Raw genomic sequence first — 19,992 nt, forward strand, 5'->3', positions numbered from 1 at the left:
CCCAGGCAGCGGGCAGCGGGCTGCGACATCATTAATGACAAGCACTGTATGTCAAATCAGTCTCTTGGAATAGTTGCCAGTTTGACAGTCACTCCAGCAATATCCCAGGATTCTGCCTAGACCAGCAATTCCCAACCTGGGGGAAATTTCCCGATGGGGGGAAATTTTATGATTCCAGGGGGGAAATTTAACCTGAAGGAAATATAAATTACTAGCAATTATAGTCGGCGGAAACGGGGCGTCAGAGCAATAGATTGACTGATTTGTGTCATTAAGTAACTAAATGTTGTGTTTGGCTACTATTTATTTATTGTATTATTTGTTTTATTAAGCAAGTAAATTTCGTGTTTTGGCTACTTTTTTCCTCGTCCACATGAAGGGGGAAATCCGGATGGTTGAAGTTGATGAAGGGAGACACGACAGACAAAAGGTTGGGAACCACTGGCCTAGAAACTTGTTACCAGAGGCACCAGTCCACCTGTGCAAGTCACTGCTTAGTGTCTGTGTCTCACAGCCGTAGAGTGAGACAGGCAGCACAAGGGACTTGGTGATTTGGATCTTTGCCCGTCTACACAGGCATTGACAACACCAAATACAGCGCTCCCTCACTATTGTTTGGGGTTAGGTTCCTGAAATAACAGTCGATGCCTAAAACTGTCGATACTGATTTCTGACAAGTCATGTAACCTCCTGTTTAGTTTTTTCTACCCCACCAACCACTTGTATGTTCTGAGCAACTTACTTGAAATATTTCTTTGATGTAAATTCGTTTGGTAATAAAAGCAACTTATACTGAAACAAAAATACTTTTATTGAATAAAAAAGTATGAAAAAAAACTGGCTGATGCGTGGCTCCATCTGGCCGTGGAGGCCGTGCTGGTGCCCTGCTGACTCACCCAGGCTCAACACATCGTCACCACCGCCACTCTCCACCCACACCTTGGCCTCTTGGCTGTCTTCTCTCCACTTGGAGGATCACAAGGGCGCTTAGGAGTCATGCCGATGAGTGGGACGAAGGACGATAATGTAGCTGTGGCCATGAGCGTTGTCAGAACTACAGACACACGTGGACTGAGGGTAGTGCTAGCCTGTTGGGACGCATATTTTTGAAAGGTTGTTTGTTTTTTCTCCCGCAGAGGCCAACTCCACCCTCTGATGGGTGTTATGTGTGGCTAACTCCTCACTGGCTGCTGCTGCCTGCCTCCCCTCTCTCTGCCTTCCTTTCTCCCTCCCTCCCTTCCTTCCTTCCTTCCTTCCTTCCTCCCCCCCCCCCCCTCTCTCTCTCTCTCTCTCTCTCTCTCTCTCTCTCTCTCTCTCTCTCTCCCGGGACACAGGCAGGTACGACATTGGGGTTGATAACTTTGAGGCTCAGTTCCTTGGCCTCGGTTCGAATCCCAGGGCCAACCGGAGCACGCTGCAGATTTTTTTAGTGCGCGTTGACATTAGATTAGTGCGCGTTGACATTAGAGCTCAAACATCGGTGACTGAAAATAAAGTTAAGGTGCCCAATTTCAAAAGAGCCAACTTCGTAGAAATCCGACGAAAACTAATAGATATGCAACTATCAGATGACGGCAATGCAGAGGACGCCTGGCTAAACTTTAAAAATCACTTACTCACTCAGCAGGACACATTTGTACCCTTGTGCGAGAAGCGAATTAACACTAATAAAAGTCCACCGTGGTTTAATAGCGAAATTAAACACTCAGTCAAGGAGAGAAAATTGTCTTACAGGTTAAAGAAAGACCAAAGCACGCCCGAAAACATTAGACTTTACAATGATGCAAGGCGACGAGTAAAAAGATTAGTGCATCAGGCAAAGCGTAGATATGAAGAAAATATTGCAGCCAACTGTAAAAATAATCCGAAATCCTTCTTCAGTTACATAAACAACAGAAAGGCGATCAGAAGTGGAATTGGACCTTTAACAAACAGCGACGGTGCACTAGTGACTGACAGCCAACACGTTGCAAACCTATTAAATAATTACTTTTCCTCGGTGTTTGATAATAACAGTCCTCCACCACCACCACCAACACCAGTACTAATGTAAATCCCAGCATGCATTGTCTAACTTTGAAATAAAACCCGATGAAGTCCTTAAAGCCCTCAAATCACTTAAAACAAATAAAAGTCCTGGACCTGATAAAGTATATCCAACTCTGCTGAAAGAAACATAGAGCGAAATACTCTCCTCCCTCACAACCGTATTCAATATGTCCTTTCGACAAGGCATTGTCCTTCAGATTGGAAAAGGCTAACGTGACACCGATTTTAAGAAAGGAGACAAAAAAGTACCAGGTAATTACAGGCCCATTAGTCTAACTTCGGTTGTAGGTAAGCTACTTGAGGGCATAATTAGAGACAAAATTGTGAGTTACCTTGAAAGCCACTCATTAATTGGGGACTCACAACATGGCTTCCAAACAAAAGATCCTGCCTATCAAATCTATTAACCTTTATAACGACCTCTTCACTGTTTATGACGTAACCAAATCACTGGACGTAGTCTATCTTGATTTCAGAAAGCGTTTGATAAAGTCCGCATCATAAATTACTTTACAAATTAAAGCAAATAGGTATTGACGGTCAAGTAAACCAATGGATCGCGAATTGGTTGAGCAACAGACAACAAAGAGTAGTGATTGACGGATTTAACTCAGAGTGGGCGCCTGTCACTAGTGGCGTCCCTCAGGGCTCGGTCCTTGGCCCAGTGCTCTTCATTATTTACATCAACGACGTGGATGTTGGACTCAATAACCGCATTAGTAAATTTGCAGACGACACAAAGATTGGCAACTTGGTTCTCACTGACGAAGACAGGCAAAGCCTCCAAGAGGATTTGCACAAAATTTCAGCTTGGTCGGATAGATGGGAGATGCCCTTTAACGTAGACAAGTGCCAGGTCCTTCAAGTTGGAACGAGGAATAAGAAGTTCGAATACGAAATGCGCGGCGTTAAACTCAAAAGCGTTCAATGCGTCAAAGACTTGGTGGTCAAAATCGCGTCAAACCTCAAATTCTCACAGCAATGCATCGATGCAGCAAATAAAGCGAACAGAATGTTGGGCTTCATTAAAAGAAACTTTGTATTCAAGAATAAAGATGTAATACTCCCGCTCTACAACAGTTTAGTCAGACCCCACTTGGAATATGCGGTACAGTTTTGGTTTCCCACCATGCAAAGGATATTGCTAAATTAGAAGGTGATCAGCGTCGCAACGAAAATGATCCCTTCTTGCGCAACAAATCCTCTGAAGAAAGGCTTTCTACCCTTAACATGTTCTCTCTTGAAACGTCGCCTCCGAGGAAAACTGATCGAATGTTTTAAAATACTTAATGGTTTCACGAATGTAGACAGATCAACATTGTTTATGATCGATGACACTTTGCGCACGAGGAACAATGGCGTAAAACTCAGATGTAAACAAGTAAATTCAGACTGCACCAAATTTTTCTTCACCAACGTTGTAGTGCGAGAATGGACTAAGCTTCCACCGTCAGTGGTCCAGTGTAACACGATTGACTCCTTCAAAATAAGCTCGACCGTCACTTCCTTCAACTTAATATCAACTAGAGTAGTAATGCAACGTTTTGGAGTCTTCTGATTAATGTAAAATCACTTAGGTTTAAGGACAGACCACCAAGTCTGGACCATGGGGTCTGTGTGGTCTGATTTTTTATGTAAATCTATGTAAATCTCTCTCTCTCTCTCTCTCTCTCTCTCTCTCTCTCTCTCTCTCTCTCTCTCTCTCTCTCTTAGATGCAGAGAGAGAGAGAGAGAGAGAGAGAGAGAGAGAGAGAGAGAGAGAGAGAGAGAGAGAGAGAGAGAGGAAGGGGGGGAGGCAGCCAGCAGCCAATCAGGAGTTAGCCGCACGTGCTGTCCCTGCAGATGGTGGGGCTGGCCCCTGCAGAAGAAAAACTTTGCAACCTTTTGAAAAAATGGTGTCGACACGGCCACCCCCAAAACAACAAGAGGGCTGGGGCCCCTTCCTCTGTTACTCTGTTATTGTATGAAGATGTCTGTTAGGCAGTCGTGGCATATTGGGGGCATGTGAACTTGTCTTGTTAAGTATTGTCTGACCACTGCTCACAAGAGTTGCATTCCAGAGGTACTGTGTTGAAAAGCACAGATTTTTAAATGGTGTATTTAACATAGTGTGGGACTAAGATCAAAGCCATCATTATTCATTCTATTAAAATGCCTTGGTATGTACTTGTTGTATTGTTTATTCAACTGTGATATGCTGATCATGAGTAACATCAAACTATTGTGAGGTGATTCATTTAACTTTTGAATGCATCTTGTGACAAAAGCTGGAGCAGCAACACTGAGCTATTAGCAGTCAGGGGAGACAGAGGACCAGGTGGAGAGGTGAAACTAGAGCATTTGCCCGAGCACGCTGGAGAACACTCATGTTCTAATGAACATCAAGCAGAGAGAGCTGAAAATGTTAGGAAAGCCCCCCCCCCCAGGCCAATTATCCCCCGGCCTGCAGCCCTGCTGCACTAAATTTTCTACTCTTGCCCACCCCTATACTGTCCAAATCCTTTATGCAAGAGCTAACCAGCATCTTCATTCTTTTATCCCTTCTGCTGGTAAACTCTGGAACAGCCTTCCTTTGTCTGTATTTTCTCCTGCCTCTTACTTGACCTCCTTCAAGGGAGGAGTATCAGGACACCTCTTCTCCCAAAAGTGACCACTCTTTTGACTCTTATTCTGTTTACTTGTATTGGCCTGGCAGGCTTTTTTGTTGCTTTTTTGCTTTATTGCCCCTGAGCTGTCTCCTTTGCAGAAAAAAAACACTTCCCTGAGTTGTTAAAGATTGGCTCATTGTGCACACAATATTCATTTGTAAATCACTGCCAAGACTTAGAACACTTTTCTCGTAATGTAACTTTTGTAACAATAATTGCAGTTTTGTTTGAAATAATAAAGACTGTAGACTCATTACAAAAGTCATTTTCTTACCCATCTTAGTTACAAAGTAATACGCCTCAGAATACATAAAATGCTGTTGCAACCAGGGTTGTTTGGGAACCCACACTCGTGTCTTCCACTAGTACAGAGAGACACACCAGTTCTCGTTGAAAGACCAACTTGGTCGGCAAGGCTGACGTGAGCTGATAGTCGGTCTGTCAGCATCCTCCCCTCCCCTTCATGAGCCGTCACTTTGAGGACGTACACGCTTGATCCTGACTTCCTCCTTATAGCCTGTGTCCCCACCCGGGGGTGGTGACAAAAAAAGAAAGGAACAAACAGGATGCTCGTATACCAAGTCACCGCTCGTAAACCAAGGCATTTTTTTTGTGGGATTTATTTTGCTCGTAAATCAAAACACTCGTAAACTAAGGCACTCGTAAACCGAGGTTTGACTATATAGATTTATACTTATTTATTTTCATATTATGTTACATTTGAGTTGACCATCATTTTAATCTGCAATACATTGTGATTTTGTAATGTTTATCAATAGTAATTATTACCCAAACTTTAACTTCAGTTGTCTCAAAACTAGTATTTGGCACACTTGCCCTTCTGGCCCTAGACGGCTCATGTGTCTGGCAACCATCAGACTTGGCCAGGCCCAAGACTTTTTACTTGCACTCTATTTTGATTTCCAGACCTGACTGGGCATATGTCCAACAGTCGCTGGACTCCAGATTTTGTCCAAGAAATTGGATATCTAGGAAAGTGAGGGTAGAGTGTATTCTTCAGAAAGTCTCTGACAAAATTCATTTTTGCCATAAGTTCTTTTGTTTGTCCAGCGCTAATGTCGCCCAGTGCAACACGATCTCTGGCCAAATTCCCGCGTTGGACGTGAGGCCACGGTACATTTTAGTTGAGCATCTCTGTTAATGCCACCCAAACCAGTCATTCCCTTACCATATCTTTATACATTAAATTGATATTAGATTCATGCAGCAATGGGTATAAACTGGATGAATTTAGTTCTGTTTGATAATAGGTAAAGCTGGTTAACAAATAGGGTAATGGAACTAACTGAAACTGAGCAGAGCCAACTAAGCAGATACGTGGTTGATGCAAACACAGCAGTGAAGGTTAGGAAGGCATTGGGGGGAGAGTTGGTGAATAATATTTTCCCTGGAGCTGTTGTGTCTGGGCTTGTGTAGTCACCCTACTTCCTTGTGTCTGCTTGTGATGCTGATGTTCAATAACTTTGAATTTCAGGCACTTCCATCTATAGGCTGACAGAGTTATTTGCATTGTAATTTTCACCTAAATTGTAAAGTTTCAAAGGTTATGTAATGATTGATGTTTTGTATTGGTTCTTAATTTCATTCTTTTTATGTTCCAGTCTTAAAGATTCTAAAGAGCAATTTCAAGAAATTCTTGGACCCACCGTCGACCATTATGGCGCCACTCGTGTGGTGAGCAGCGAGGACGCCCAGCCACCGCGTTCCATCCTTGCCAAGCGCTACGTGAGAGTCACCCAGCCAGCCAGCAGCGCTCTCAAGCCCCCAGTGCTGCCTCCTCCCACAAACCACACATGGGATGTTTATGTCACTCATGTAAGTTGGTTTGTTGGTGGTTAATTGGTTAACATGAAACAGCAAGACAATTGTCATAAAAAGTAATCATTCATGTCAAACGCATAATCTTCATAGTTTCAAGAAAATCATCATCAACCAAAAGTATTATTGCAGACCCTGTCTCATTTATACAGGGAGCAAGGGGCACTTCAAGCCTACTCAGAGGCCCTCCTGTGTGATCATTTTTCATTTTCTTATTGTCCCACTCAAAACCAAAGGGTACTTCAGCACACACAGCAGGCAAGGGATGTTCCTGCTCTGGTCACAGTCTGAGAGTATTCACACAGCAGGCAAGGGATGTTCCTGCTCTGGTCACAGTCTGAGAGTATTCACACAGCAGGCAAGGGATGTTCCTGCTCTGGTCACAGTCTGAGGGTATTCACACAGCGGTCAAGGGATGTTCCTGCTCTGGTCACAGTCTGAGGGTATTCACACAGTGGTCAAGGGGTGCTTCTACTGTGGTCACTAGGGTGGTCCGAAAAAGGAAAGTTGAGAAATTGTTTGCTCCACAAGTTATATTTTGTTACACTTCCTAAGTAACATAAAAACCAATTTTCAGGACGGTGAAGCCACGAACCTTTACACGCTCACTCTGGCTCACTGGGCGGGTCAGGGCACTAAATAACACAACTAACCATCACATCAGACAATTAAGATCACCAGGAGAGCGGCAATAGTAGCTTAAACACAAGATATGTAGGGAAAAACAGAGCCTACATTACCCCTTGCCTGGACGTGTGTTAAATTATTACAGTCCATATTTAATTTGTGATTTATGTGTATGTAAAACTATGTAACAATGCTTAGAAATGCCTTAGAAATACTTTTTTTTTTTATTCAATTGAGATGGTAGAACAAAACCCTATTTTCCCTATTTGATAATAGTTCCTTCGATCGCGGATTCGTGGATCATGGGAATCTCACAGAACCAAATACCCGTGAACAGCGGGGGGCTTCTGCATAGCGTTTAGATAGTTAAGGAAAACAGACTGTGACCAAACATTTACACACTTTCAAAGTATTCTCAGAAAAAAAATCAATTACAGTACCCTCTCGAGTTTCGCGCTATCTGAGTTTTGTGATCCTCGAGTTTAGTGCTTAGTCCTAAGTTCTTACCATCACAACTTTCGCGCATTACCGCCACGAGTTTCATGCTGCTTTGACATGTACGGGTCACGTCTACCTACCGTAGGCATCATGCGTGCTGTTTTAAAAGGCGGTGTCCAACCATTGGGGCTATGGGCAACTGCGGTTGCCTGTATGCCCAACCGGGAGCGAGATGTTGGTTGTCGGTATGAATGGAAAACAGTTGTGAGTACGAGCGTGGGTACATGGGTACCGAACGGCAGTGGCTGAGGAGTGAGGAACAGTGGAAGATGGCCCACCAAGAGACTTGTAAAATGGACTGGCGGAGCTGCTTTGCTTACTACTTAATTAACAAGATAAGAGAACACCCCATGCTGGGGAACCACACTCCAAAAACCTTTTTCTCAAGTCTGAAAATTGTAGACCTCCTGGTGTTGTTTTCTCCTTCTTCTTTTGACCTGTAATGCATGGCAGCGATGGTGAAAAGTAACAGTGAAAAATAGCAAAAGGGCATAGAAAAGCAAAATCAGGGAAAGAAAAGGACAGAAAAACACCTAAGTTCAGGGTGAAGTGTATAAGTGCTCACTGTTAAGTAACTAAGGGCCACTTTCACAGTCACTTTGTTTGTTTTGATCATTACCAATGGCGGCGATCGACGCTCACCGTTGCCAGATTGTTGTACTCGGAGCACAGTATTTATCGGTTTCTGACGCCTAACTATTGCCAAGAAACATCAGGATCTAACTCTTTTAACGATAACTATAAATTTGTTATTGGAGCCCAGAAGACAGTTTAGGGGTAAGATGTCGGGAAACATAATTGGCTGAGTACAACAATCTGGCAACGTTGTCGCCGCTTAGTATTTCATGTGAAACTGGCCAATGGGGTAGTGGCGGCTGCAGAGGAAGCGAGAGATGTTGAGAGTGTGTGGTAAGTGCGAGGCTAGGCTAACCCCACAGCCGCCACTGCCCGATCGGCCAGTTTCACGTGGAAATGCTATAGCGGCGATCGCCGCCATTGGTAACGATCAAAACAAAAAAAATGACTGTGAAAGCGGCCCTAAGTGCATGTTGTGAAGTATAAAAGTGTGGAGGAGGACCTAAGAAGAGATACAAAGCGTTACAGGTCAAAAGAAGAAGAAGAAGAAGGTCCACTACACTGGCCAGTGTTGCGAGAAATATCTCCCTGATGAAATTAGTCATTCTGCTGTCCACCACGAATGCGCGCTGTGGATTGTAAGGCAGCTGCCTCCAACTGCGGCTTAAAAACGACCTGCTCTCACTCCCAGTTTTCTGCCTATTACCAAGATACGTATTTTGAGATAACAAGGGAGTAAAGTCGAAAAAATTGTGATAACAAGGGAGTGAAAAAAAAAAAAAAAATTCCACGGGTCGGAACCAATAAGCACTTTTACATGTATTTCAATACCTCGAGTTTCGTGATCCTCGAGTTTAGTGCCATACCTTCAGAATGAAGCAACCGCGAAACTCGAGAGGGTACTGTATACTGAACAAATATTAAGGCCTCTACAACGAAAATAGTAATGACATCAGTGACGTCATGACATCAAACCGCCGAACATTTATACTCATACATAAGAACAAGAACTGTTAGGAGTATTCATATATGAAGATTCAATCCTTAATTCGCAATTTTTTTTTAATTTTTTTTTATATGATTTTTTTTCAATAAAGGAACCTGTTTGAGTGACTTGAAAAAGTTTAGTTTTCCACAAAGTGTTAACACATGGAACAGCTTGCGGGAAGACGTGGGGGAGGCAAGCAGTGTCCAACAAGGGAAGGAAAGGCTGGATGAATGTAGATATGGAGACGGGACTATTAGAGCTTAGCTTGGGCCCTGTGGACGACAAATAGTTAAATGCAAATAGGTAAATACACACACATATGTAGGTCTTTCAGAATAACGTTCATATGGCAATTTTATTTTTTCTGCGTTTCAGGTCGTTACAGCTGGAAACTTTTGGGTGATATCAAGCGAGAGGAATAATATCAGTAACCTAAAATACATGGAGCAGGTCATCATGAATTCAGTGAAGAATATGACTCCTCTCCCTCCCTCTGCAATAAGCCTCGGCGCAGTGTGTCTTGCCTCCTTCACTGACAGCCAAGGGATGCAGGCTTACTACAGAGCCAGAGTGGAGGACACCTTCTCTGCTCAAGATGGGAAGCTCAAAGCAGTGGTAAGGCTCAAAGCAGTAGTGAGGTAAGGGGAAGTGGGGAGCATACGCCATAGCTGCGCGTGGCGGCTGTGCTCACATTTTTATTTATTTATTTATTTATTTATTTTTTTTTACGTCTACGCCTATAGCACCGGTAGGCTTGCTTGAGGGGCCTGAATGGTATTTGGCCCCAGCCCGTCATGGCGCAGGCAAGTGTTTATAGTGGCGCCATCTTCTCTTGGTTGATGCTGCCCCCCGGAACTTGTTCTTGATTAACTTGGACGGTTTCCTCTAGAGTCCGGGTTGATGGGTGGTCTTGAGGACAGCATGTGGGTAGTTTTAAGCCACTCGGCGGTGACTGAAAAATCCGAGGTGGTAGCACGGGGATTCGAACTCGCGTCGTCCATCACGTGGTGAATGTGCGCCCAGCACGCTACCACTCAGCCACCGCCTACCCTGTCCCCTTGGCCCTATTAGCTTGTGGTGGGAGAGAACCCCATCAAGCCATCATGGGGCCAGTGTGACATCCAGGGTACCACAGTTTACCTTCCCCAGGTTTCCCCAGGTTCCCATTTATCGATCATCCCAAAAGGAAGGAAGAACCGCTCCACCACAGCCACCACTCACTCTGTCTCTCCCACCGCTGCTTGTTCCGTCACCGTCAGCCACAAGTTGCCCCTCTACGGTCCAACGTTGCCAGAGTGTCGTACTCTGCCTCTTATGTTTGCTGATTTCCGACCCCAAAACTGCTTTCATCACCCCAATAACTGCCTTCATATATGGTTGTCATTAAAATGGTTGATTATTGGTGTTTTTGGCAATAGCTATGCCTCAGAAACTGGTAAAGATGAGGCTCTGAGTACGATAATCTGGCAACAGTGCCTCTACCTCTACACCTGCAACATCTTATGGGAGGCGGTGGCTGAATGGATAGCGTGACGGTGCCGCGTTCAGGACGATGCGAGTTCAATTCCTGCCAGGTGCCACCAAGCTGGGATTTTTCAGTCGCCGCCGAGTGGCTTAAAACTACCCACATGCTGTCCAGTAGACCACCTATCAACCCGGACTCTAGATTCTTGGATTAAAGATGAGCTCCAGGAGGGCAGCATGAGCCAATGCAAGATGGAGCTACTGTAAACACTCGCCTGCGCCAGAATGGGCTGGGCCGGCCATCAGGATCCACCGGGAAGAAGCCTACCAGTGCAATAGGCCACGACGTAAAAAAATAAAAAAAAAAAAAAAAATCTTCACTCGCACAAAAGACACCGACCCTCGAGCTACACAAACAGGGGAGGGGTTTGATGTTTTCAGTCATAAGACAACATCACTTGAAGCAGGAACCTTTGTCATGCCCAGAAGCACAACAACAACAACAAAAAAATTCCATCAGAGCTAACAGACTGTCAACCAGGCATGTTCTGAGACTTGTCACACCAGGAGACAGTGAGGAAGGTGGCACCTGAAAACATCCCCTGCACTGCAAGAGGGGACCAGGTGCCAGGTGCCAAAGCTACTGGAAGGATTCATAATAACCCTGAGAACAAAACAACATTTTTTCAAGCACACTTAAAGGTTTAGGGCTGTTGACACTGACTCAGACTAAGAAAAACTTTAGCTCGTTCCTAAGAAATGCAAGTTTTTGTTGTACAATTTCTCTCTCCTCCTTCAGTTTTGATCTGACACACGAGGTATTCAGGGACAGCTGCTTAAAAAATGAGTGGTCATCTTTTGGGGATGAGACAATTAGGAACATGTTCATGGTGTTTCAAAGTCAAAATGTTCAGTTAATCTTTCTTTTTAAGATATTTATTCTGTTAGCCACAAAGACAAAGAATTAAGCTGACCGCCACAGAGGGTTGCACAGTGCTTCCATCTGGCGGAAACCGGCGACAACTCAAAATCCGTGTGTTCTCTCCTTGAGCTCTAGATTCCTCATTTTTAAAACCTTAGGAATTGTGAAAATAAATTTTATTTATTCTCTATCATATTTTTAGTTGAAACATTTTTTTGCCGTAGTTGGTGTAGAAGTGATCGCCATCTTGTTTACCTTTGCGGAGAGGTTTGGTCTTTAAGTGCCACTACAGCACTAAAACTTCACTAGCCAGTCACCCAAGGCTGAACCTTGACCTTATAACACGCAGGGTGATTTTCTGGGACGTCTTGCAAGCCGTCAGATACAGTATGTATGTAGTTGAGGCAAACATGACTGAAACATTTAAACGGAGACTAGATGCCTTTATTGACAGGAAGGGAGTTTGGTGAGCAACCCGTCTTCAGGAGCTGCCTTGTGTAGGTTGCTTGGCCTTTTGTGGTCTCCTTATGTCCTTGCTCCCTTTTGACCCCTTGCATTGCAGACTGTAGGACTTTTACTGTATGTGATGATCTGACGTGACAATTTTTGCAGGTTTTCTATGTGGATTATGGGAACAGTGAAGTCGTGGATGCATCAGATTTAAGAGTTCTTCCCAAACGGTAAGTTTAGTAATTTTTGTGTTTTGTAATCCTTGCCTTGATCATCATGCCAGTGTTTTGGTGGCTATCAATCCATCCTTCTTCAGCCCAGATGCCTTGTGCATAGAGACTCTGTTAATTCTAAAGACTTGGCCTTGTTCCTCAGATAGACAAATTTTCAGAAAATCAGACTCTGCCCCAAACCACTGTAAACATGTAAGTCAACCCCAGCTTTACAGTACGATACAAAGAATCCCCTAACCACCAGCTTGACTAAAGGATAAAGCGTGCACCATTCACGTCCGCCCTGGCACCCAAAGCATCAGGCTACCTCATGGCCATGTGTGCAACGTGTGTGTTGTCATCATGCCGCCAAAATTCCCTGCGCTGATATATGCTTGTCCCTGCTGCCCGCACCTCGCTAAAAACAAATCAAGAAGTAGAGGTCTGGGCTGTGGCGTGAGCCTCAACCCTGATTTGGTTTTGCTGGGGACACCGCGTGGCAAGCTTTCCTGATGCATCTGCATCAGGTGAGCCTGCCATCAGTGACAGGCGTAGGGCAAAGCTTACGGAATCCCTGCGTCTCAAAGGAGGAAGGGCTCCCTAGCCTCTTTTTGTTTAGGGGGTATCCGGGGGAGTGAGGAAGTGACCCACCTGTAGAACCAGTCCTGTGATTGACCTCAGGAGGGCTCTACCAGTGGACTCCTGGAACATCCTGAGCCTCTCAGAGGATCAGTGGCGGTCCTACCTTTCAGATGAGCCGAGAAGGTTGAGGGTGGACATGGTGGGACTCTGAGCTGAGGAGGCCTCGCAATGGCAAGATCAGTAGTGAAGGGTACACTTACTACTGGTCCGGCATGAACAATGGTGCCTGTCTTAAGGGGATGGCTATGGGCATCTGAGGCCAACTGCAGCCATTTGTGGTTGAGGTTACTCCGGATGATGAGCGTATAATGTGAGTGAGGCTGCAGCACACTCTGGGCTTCATGTCTCTTGTTGCAGTGTATGTTCCTATTGAGGTGTGTGAGACTGGAGAGAAGGAGATGTTTTAGGCCAAACTTGACTGTGTTAGATCATACAAGAGTGGAGGAGCAGAAACACAAATTGATCCTTTACTGTTGAGGAAGGACATGGAGATGCGTGTAAGAGATGGTAAGGGCATCCCAGGAGAGGCATGTTTGACACTCCACCACCGACTGTTGATCTAATGGTGAGGAACTTGAAGAGGAAAAAGAACCAGAGAGGAGATAAGAAAGTAAAAGAGTGGGAACTGAAGGATGAGGAAATAGAAGACAAATTGAAGTGAGGGTGCAGCAGAAAAATGATATAAACAGAGGAGGATGAAAACAGCTGAGTGAAAACATTCTGGAGGCTGCAAAGGAGGTGTGTGGTGGAGCCACGGGACATAGAAGAAAGCCAAGAGAATCACGGTGGTGGAAGGAAGCAGTGCAGCGCGAGGTGCAGGAGAAGAGGATGGCATGTACAAGATGGCAGAGGACAAGAAATGAAGAGGAATACAAGGAGAAGGGAAGACAGGAAGAAGAGAAGTAGCCAGAGCAAGGAGGTTGGCACGGGAAGACTGGAGTGAACAACTGAGCAGTAGTGAGAAGCAAAAAGAAATGCTTAGGATTGCAAAGCAAATGATGAAAGAGAGAAAAGATATACACGGAGCCAAGTACATAAGGCATGAAAGAGGAGACACCAAGGCACAGGAAGGAGAAATACTTGACAGGTGGAGAGGATACTTTGAAGGTCTCTTGAATGAAGAAAATGAGAACAGTGTGGAAGAAATAGATGCAGTGGAAGGGCTGATAGAAGAGATCTCGGAGGAAGAAGTGAAGAAAGCATTAAGAGGAATGAAAAGTGGGAAAGCACCAGGTCGAACCAGAGTGACAGGTGACTTGTTAAAGAGAGCGGGTATTGCAGCAGAACTGACGAGAGTATTCAGAAGCATTTTTGACGAGGGAGAGATCCCGGAAGATTGAAAAAATAGTACAACAGTTCCAACTTATAAAGGGAGGGGGATGCTTTGCAGTGTGAAAAATATAGGGGAGTTAGATTATTGGGGCATGGAGTGAAGTTGTTTGAAAAAGTGTAGGAGGAGAAGCCAAGGAAACTGATGAGAGTGGACGGCCGGCAGTTTGGTTTTAGGGCCGCTTAGACAGTTACATTGTTTGTTTTGATCGTTACCAATGGCGGGGCTCGACGCTGTAATTTTCCACGTGAAACTGGCCGATGGGGTAGTGGCGGCTGCAGAGAAAGCGAGAGGTGTTGAGAGTGTGTGGCAAGGTGCAGGGCTAGGCTAACCCCGCAGCCGCCACTACCCCATCAGCCAGTTTAACAAGGGAATATTGTAGCTGCAAACAAACAAAATGAATGTGAGAGCAGCCCTTAGTCCAGGAAGGTCGACAACAGATGCAATTTTTGTTATGAGGCAAATACACGAAAAATTCAGTGAGAAGATGAAGAAACTGTAGCAAGTCTTTGTGGACCTGGAGAAGGCATTTGATCGAGTACCTGGGAGAGTGCTTGAGTGGACATTGAGAAGGCAAAAAGTACCAGAAAGGCTCGTGGCTGCTGTTATGTCTATGTGGAATCAAGGTCAAAGGTGAAAACAATGGCAGGAACATCAGAGGTTTTTGACATTAGAGTAGATGTGCACCAGGGATCAGCTCACTGTTGCCATATTATCAAACTCAGAGCATAGTATTTACAGGTTTCTGACGCCTATCTACTGCCAAGAAACATCAGGAATTAACTATTTTAACCATAATTATAAGTGAATCTCCTCATTGGGGTCCACGAGACAGTTTTTGGGTCGGAAGTCAGTAAATATAAGAGGCTGAGTAAGACAATCTGGCATCGTTAGATCAGCTCTATGTCTGCTACTCTTCATCACAGTAATGGAGGAGGCTGCTATATTGGCAAGAGGGGATGGTCCATGGGAGTTGCTCCATGCCGCTGACCTGGTGTTGACAGCGTAATCAACGGTAGAAGTGATTCACATGTGCAAGAGATGGAAGGAGGAGATGGTGATAGCGGGAGTGGGGAGAACAGTGACAGCAGGAGTGGAGAGAACAGTGACAGCAGGAGTGGAGAGAACAGTGACAGCAGGAGTGGAGAGAACAGTGACAGCAGGAGTGGGGAGAACAATGACAGCAGGAGTGGGGAGAACAGTGACAGCAGGAGTGGGCAGAACAGTGACAGCAGGAGTGGGGAGAACAGTGACAGCAGGAGTAGAACAGTCACAGCAGGAGTGGGGAGAACAGTGACAGCAGGAGTGGGGAGAACAGTGACAGCAGGAGTGGGGAGAACAGTGACAGCAGGAGTGGGGAGAACAGTGACAGCAGGAGTGGGGAGAACAGTGACAGCAGGAGTGGGGAGAACAGTGACAGCAGGAGTGGGGAGAACAGTGACAGCAGGAGTGGGGAGAACAGTGACAGCAGGAGTGGGGAGAACAGTGACAGCAGGAGTGGGGAGAACAGTGACAGCAGGAGTGGGGAGAACAGTGACAGCATGAGTGGGGGGAACAGTGACAGCAGGAGTGGGCAGAACAGTGACAGCAGGAGTGGGGAGAACAGTGACAGCAGGAGTGGGGAGAACAGTGACAGCAGGAGTGGGGAGAACAGTGACAGCAGGAGTGGGCAGAACAGTGACAGCAGGAGTGGGAGAACAGTGACAGCAGGAGTGGGAGAACAGTGACAGCAGGAGTGGGGAGAACAGTGACAGCAGGAGTGGGTAGAACAGTGACAGCAGGAGTGGGGAGAACAGTGACAGCAGGAGTGGGTAGAACAGTGACAGCATGAGTGGGGGGAACAGTGACAGCAGGAGTGGGGAGAACAGTGACAGCAGGAGTGGGGAGAACAGTGACAGCAGGAGTGGGGAGAACAGTGACAGCAGGAGTGGGGAGAACAGTGACAGCAGGAGTGGGGAGAACAGTGACAGCAGGAGTGGGGAGAACAGTGACAGCAGGAGTGGGGAGAACAGTGACAGCAGGAGTGGGGAGAACAGTGACAGCAGGAGTGGGGAGAACAGTGACAGCAGGAGTGGGGAGAACAGTGACAGCAGGAGTGGGGAGAACAGTGACAGCAGGAGTGGGGAGAACAGTGACAGCAGGAGTGGGGAGAACAGTGAGAGCAGGAGTGGCAGTTGCATGAGGAAGGTGGCGAGAAATGGCCAGTCTATCAGTAAACCGCGGCATAAGATTGAGGAGCAGAGGAAACGTAAACAAAGCCTGTGTGAGATTGATTTCTTCAGCGTTTCCAAATTGTTGTACTCTGAACATTGCATTTATTGTTTTTAGGCTCCAAGAATGCCGCAACCACAAAACAATGATAGAATATTAACCCGGTAGCAGCAATGGGCCAAATTTGTGGCTTTACCGTGTAGCAGCGACGGGCCAAACTTGTGGCTTTACCATGTAGCAGCAATGGGCCAAATTTTTGGCTTTACCATGTAGCAACGACGGGCCAAATTTGTGGCTTTACCGTGTAGCAGCGACGGGCCAAATTTGTGGCTTTACCATGTAGCAGCGACAGGCCAAATTTGTGGCTTTACCGTGTAGCAGCGACAGGCCAAATTTGTGGCTTTACCGTGTAGCAGCGACGGGCCAAATTTGTGGCTTTACCATGTAGCAGCGACGGGCCAAATTTGTGGCTTTACCATGTAGCAGCGACGGGCCAAATTTGTGGCTTTACCATGTAGCAGCGACAGGCCATATTTGTGGCTTTACCATGTAGCAGCGACGGGCCAAATTTGTGGCTTTACCATGTAGCAGTGACGGGCCAAATTTGTGGCTTTACCATGTAGCAGCGACGGGCCAAATTTGTGGCTTTACCGTGTAGCAGCGACAGGCCAAATTTGTGGCTTTACCATGTAGCAGCGATGGGCCAAATTTGTGGCTTTACCATGTACCAGCGACGGGCCAAATTTGTGGCTTTACCGTGTAGCAGCAACGGGCCAAATTTGTGGCTTTACCATGTAGCAGCGACGGGCCAAATTTGTGGCTTTACCGTGTAGTAGCGACGGGCCAAATTTGTGGCTTTACCATGTAGCAGCGACAGGCCAAATTTGTGGCTTTACCATGTAGCAGCGACGGGCCAAATTTGTGGCTTTACCATGTAGCAGTGACGGGCCAAATTTGTGGCTTTACCATGTAGCAGCGACAGGCCAAATTTGTGGCTTTACCATGTAGCAGCGACAGGCCAAATTTGTGGCTTTACCATGTAGCTGCGACCAAATTTGTGGCTTTACCCTGTAGCAGCGACAGGCCAAATTTGTGGCTTTACCATGTAGCAGCGACAGGCCAAATTTGTGGCTTTACCATGTAGCAGCGACAGGCCAAATTTGTGGCTTTACCATGTAGCAGCGACAGGCCAAATTTGTGGCTTTACCATGTAGCAGTGACGGGCCAAATTTGTGGCTTTACCATGTAGCAGTGACGGGCCAAATTTGTGGCTTTACCATGTAGCAGCGACGGGCCAAATTTGTGGCTTTACCATGTAGCAGCGACGGGCCAAATTTGTGGCTTTACCATGTAGCAGCGACAGGCCAAATTTGTGGCTTTACCATGTAGCAGCGACGGGCCAAATTTGTGGCTTTACCATGTAGCAGCGACGGGCCAAATTTGTGGCTTTACCATGTAGCAGCGACGGGCCAAATTTGTGGCTTTACCATGTAGCAGCGACAGGCCAAATTTGTGGCTTTACCATGTAGCAGCGACGGGCCAAATTTGTGGCTTTACCGTGTAGCAGCGACGGGCCAAATTTGTGGCTTTACCATGTAGCAGCGACGGGCCAAATTTGTGTCATGATATAGCCCCCCCAAAATAGATGATGCACAAACTGATCACAAATGCTTTGAAATATATTATGAAATGGTTTGTGTGAGGGGTGATTTTTTCTCATTTTTCTCGCTTAGAGGGATCATTAAGAAACATGATCCCCGCTGCTACCGGGTTAAAGTTAGCGTTAAAACTGTTATTTATTGATGCTTTTTGTGTTTTTTGCTATAGTTATCGGTCAAAAACTACGACAATGCAATGCGATGAGTACGGTAATTTGTCAACGCTGGCTCTCTTGTACGGAGCAGAAGCACGGGCACTGATGAGCAGACTGATGGATGTCTTACGCAGCTGTGATCGCAGGATTCTGAGACACATGGCAGGAGTGAGGTGGCAGGACGGGAAGTCTAGCAATGAAGTAGCTGAGATGAGTGGGGTTGAGGACCTTTCTGTTGAGTTGAGGAAGAGAAGACTAAGATGGTGTGGACATGTGAGAAGAGTGGGGGAGGGGGTGCTGAGGGAGGTGGAGGGGGTGAGAGTTGGGGGATGGCAGCCAGTAGGAAGGCCTAGGAAAAAGTGGAGTGGGTGTGTGATGGAGGATATGAATATACTGGGGATAGAGGAAGATACGGCACAAGACTGGGAGATGTGGGGAACAGTCATCGCCCGTCCATCCCCGTCTTAAATGTGAAAATATGGACGTTAAACGACAATGATGATGAATGATGTATTAGATCAGTGTCCCCTCACAACTTCAATCCTACTACTGGCACTGACAGGGCTGGCGATGAGCCATGTATTGGTCCCCATGGCTCTGGTACCAGGAACACCACCAGCTCCAGGGCACCAGAGACCAGAGCTGCACCACAGAGGGTCTTAACATTCCATGTTGGGGCAGGGCATCATGGGTAGTAGTGAGTTGTGGAGCTGAGCGGACGTGTCTTGTCTGGCTCCATGCTGGAATGCTGAGTCAGCATGGCCGGTGCCATCAGAGGCAGCGGCGTGAAGGATTTGTGTTACGTTTGTGAGGATTTCACAGGCAGGAAGTGGATTGGCTGCTGTTTGTGTCCTAGATGGTGTCATGTGACGTGTGCCCATTTGTCTGGATTGAGCGGGAGAATATACCTAAAATTAAATGTGTTTGCAACCCATGCCTTCATCAAGCATCTCTAGCTACCAAAATTGTGGAAAAAATTGGATGAATTCAAGCAAGAATTATCTAAGGAAATATCAGGGGTAAAGGGAGAAGTTGAGTCTCAGGCCGTGAGTGTGAGGGAAGGGCTTGGGGAGGCTGCTGAGGTGTTGCAGAGCGCTGATAATGCAGTGTCAGCGGGTGCGAGCTGGGCTGATGTCACCAAGTTAAGAAGAATCTACTTGTTGTTACGGCCTCTGAACAAGATAAAAAGGCTACTGAGTTAAAAAGTGAAGTTTTCCAAGCATTACAGGGGAGCTCCGTGGTGCAGTGGTTAGCACACTCGGCTCACAACCAAGAGAGCCCAGGTTCGATTCCCGGGCGGAGTGGAAAAAATTGGGCGGCTTTTCCGATATCCTACGCCCCTGTCCACCCAGCAGTGAATGGGTACCAGGTATTAATCGGGTGCTGTGTCCCGTCTCCTGGGATCTGTTCCCTTCTCCTATAATTCCTTCCCCTTCTGTCTCTCTGCGGCATTTGACCACAGATGTTGCGCCGACTAAACGAAACTTTCCAAAACTTTCCCAGGCATTATAAGGCATTCAGATTACTGATTCAAGATTCACTAATGGAGGTAATATTGTAATGAACTTTGATGATGAGAATATGAGGAATGAGGCAGCCCAAAAATTGGAGTATGTTGAGCCAATTAGTATATTCAATGTGCACAAAGAGGAGACCAAGGAAAAAATAAAGGAGACCATCTTAGACCGCAATGAGTTCTTACGAACAATTGAGGTGAGGGTGT

The 19,992-nt window shown here is 46.1% G+C and overlaps 1 protein-coding gene across 2 annotated transcripts in view; it reads left to right on the top strand.

Moving 5' to 3' along the window:
* LOC126997860 (ATP-dependent RNA helicase TDRD9-like) overlaps positions 1 to 19,992 on the top strand; it is a 177,709-nt gene that overhangs the window by 95,622 nt on the left and 62,095 nt on the right. For both annotated transcript variants that reach the window (XR_007752418.1, XM_050859075.1), the window contains exons 18-20: positions 6,320 to 6,533; positions 9,601 to 9,840; positions 12,224 to 12,291. Coding sequence is in view for 1 of the 2 variants with exons in the window: in XM_050859075.1 (XP_050715032.1) it covers positions 6,320 to 6,533; positions 9,601 to 9,840; positions 12,224 to 12,291 (522 nt within the window). In the remaining variant the exon portion in view is untranslated. The remainder of the gene's footprint in view (positions 1 to 6,319; positions 6,534 to 9,600; positions 9,841 to 12,223; positions 12,292 to 19,992) is intronic.

Source organism: Eriocheir sinensis, chromosome 13 (genome assembly GCF_024679095.1).
Source record: "Eriocheir sinensis breed Jianghai 21 chromosome 13, ASM2467909v1, whole genome shotgun sequence".
NCBI classification, from domain to species: domain Eukaryota; kingdom Metazoa; phylum Arthropoda; class Malacostraca; order Decapoda; family Varunidae; genus Eriocheir; species Eriocheir sinensis.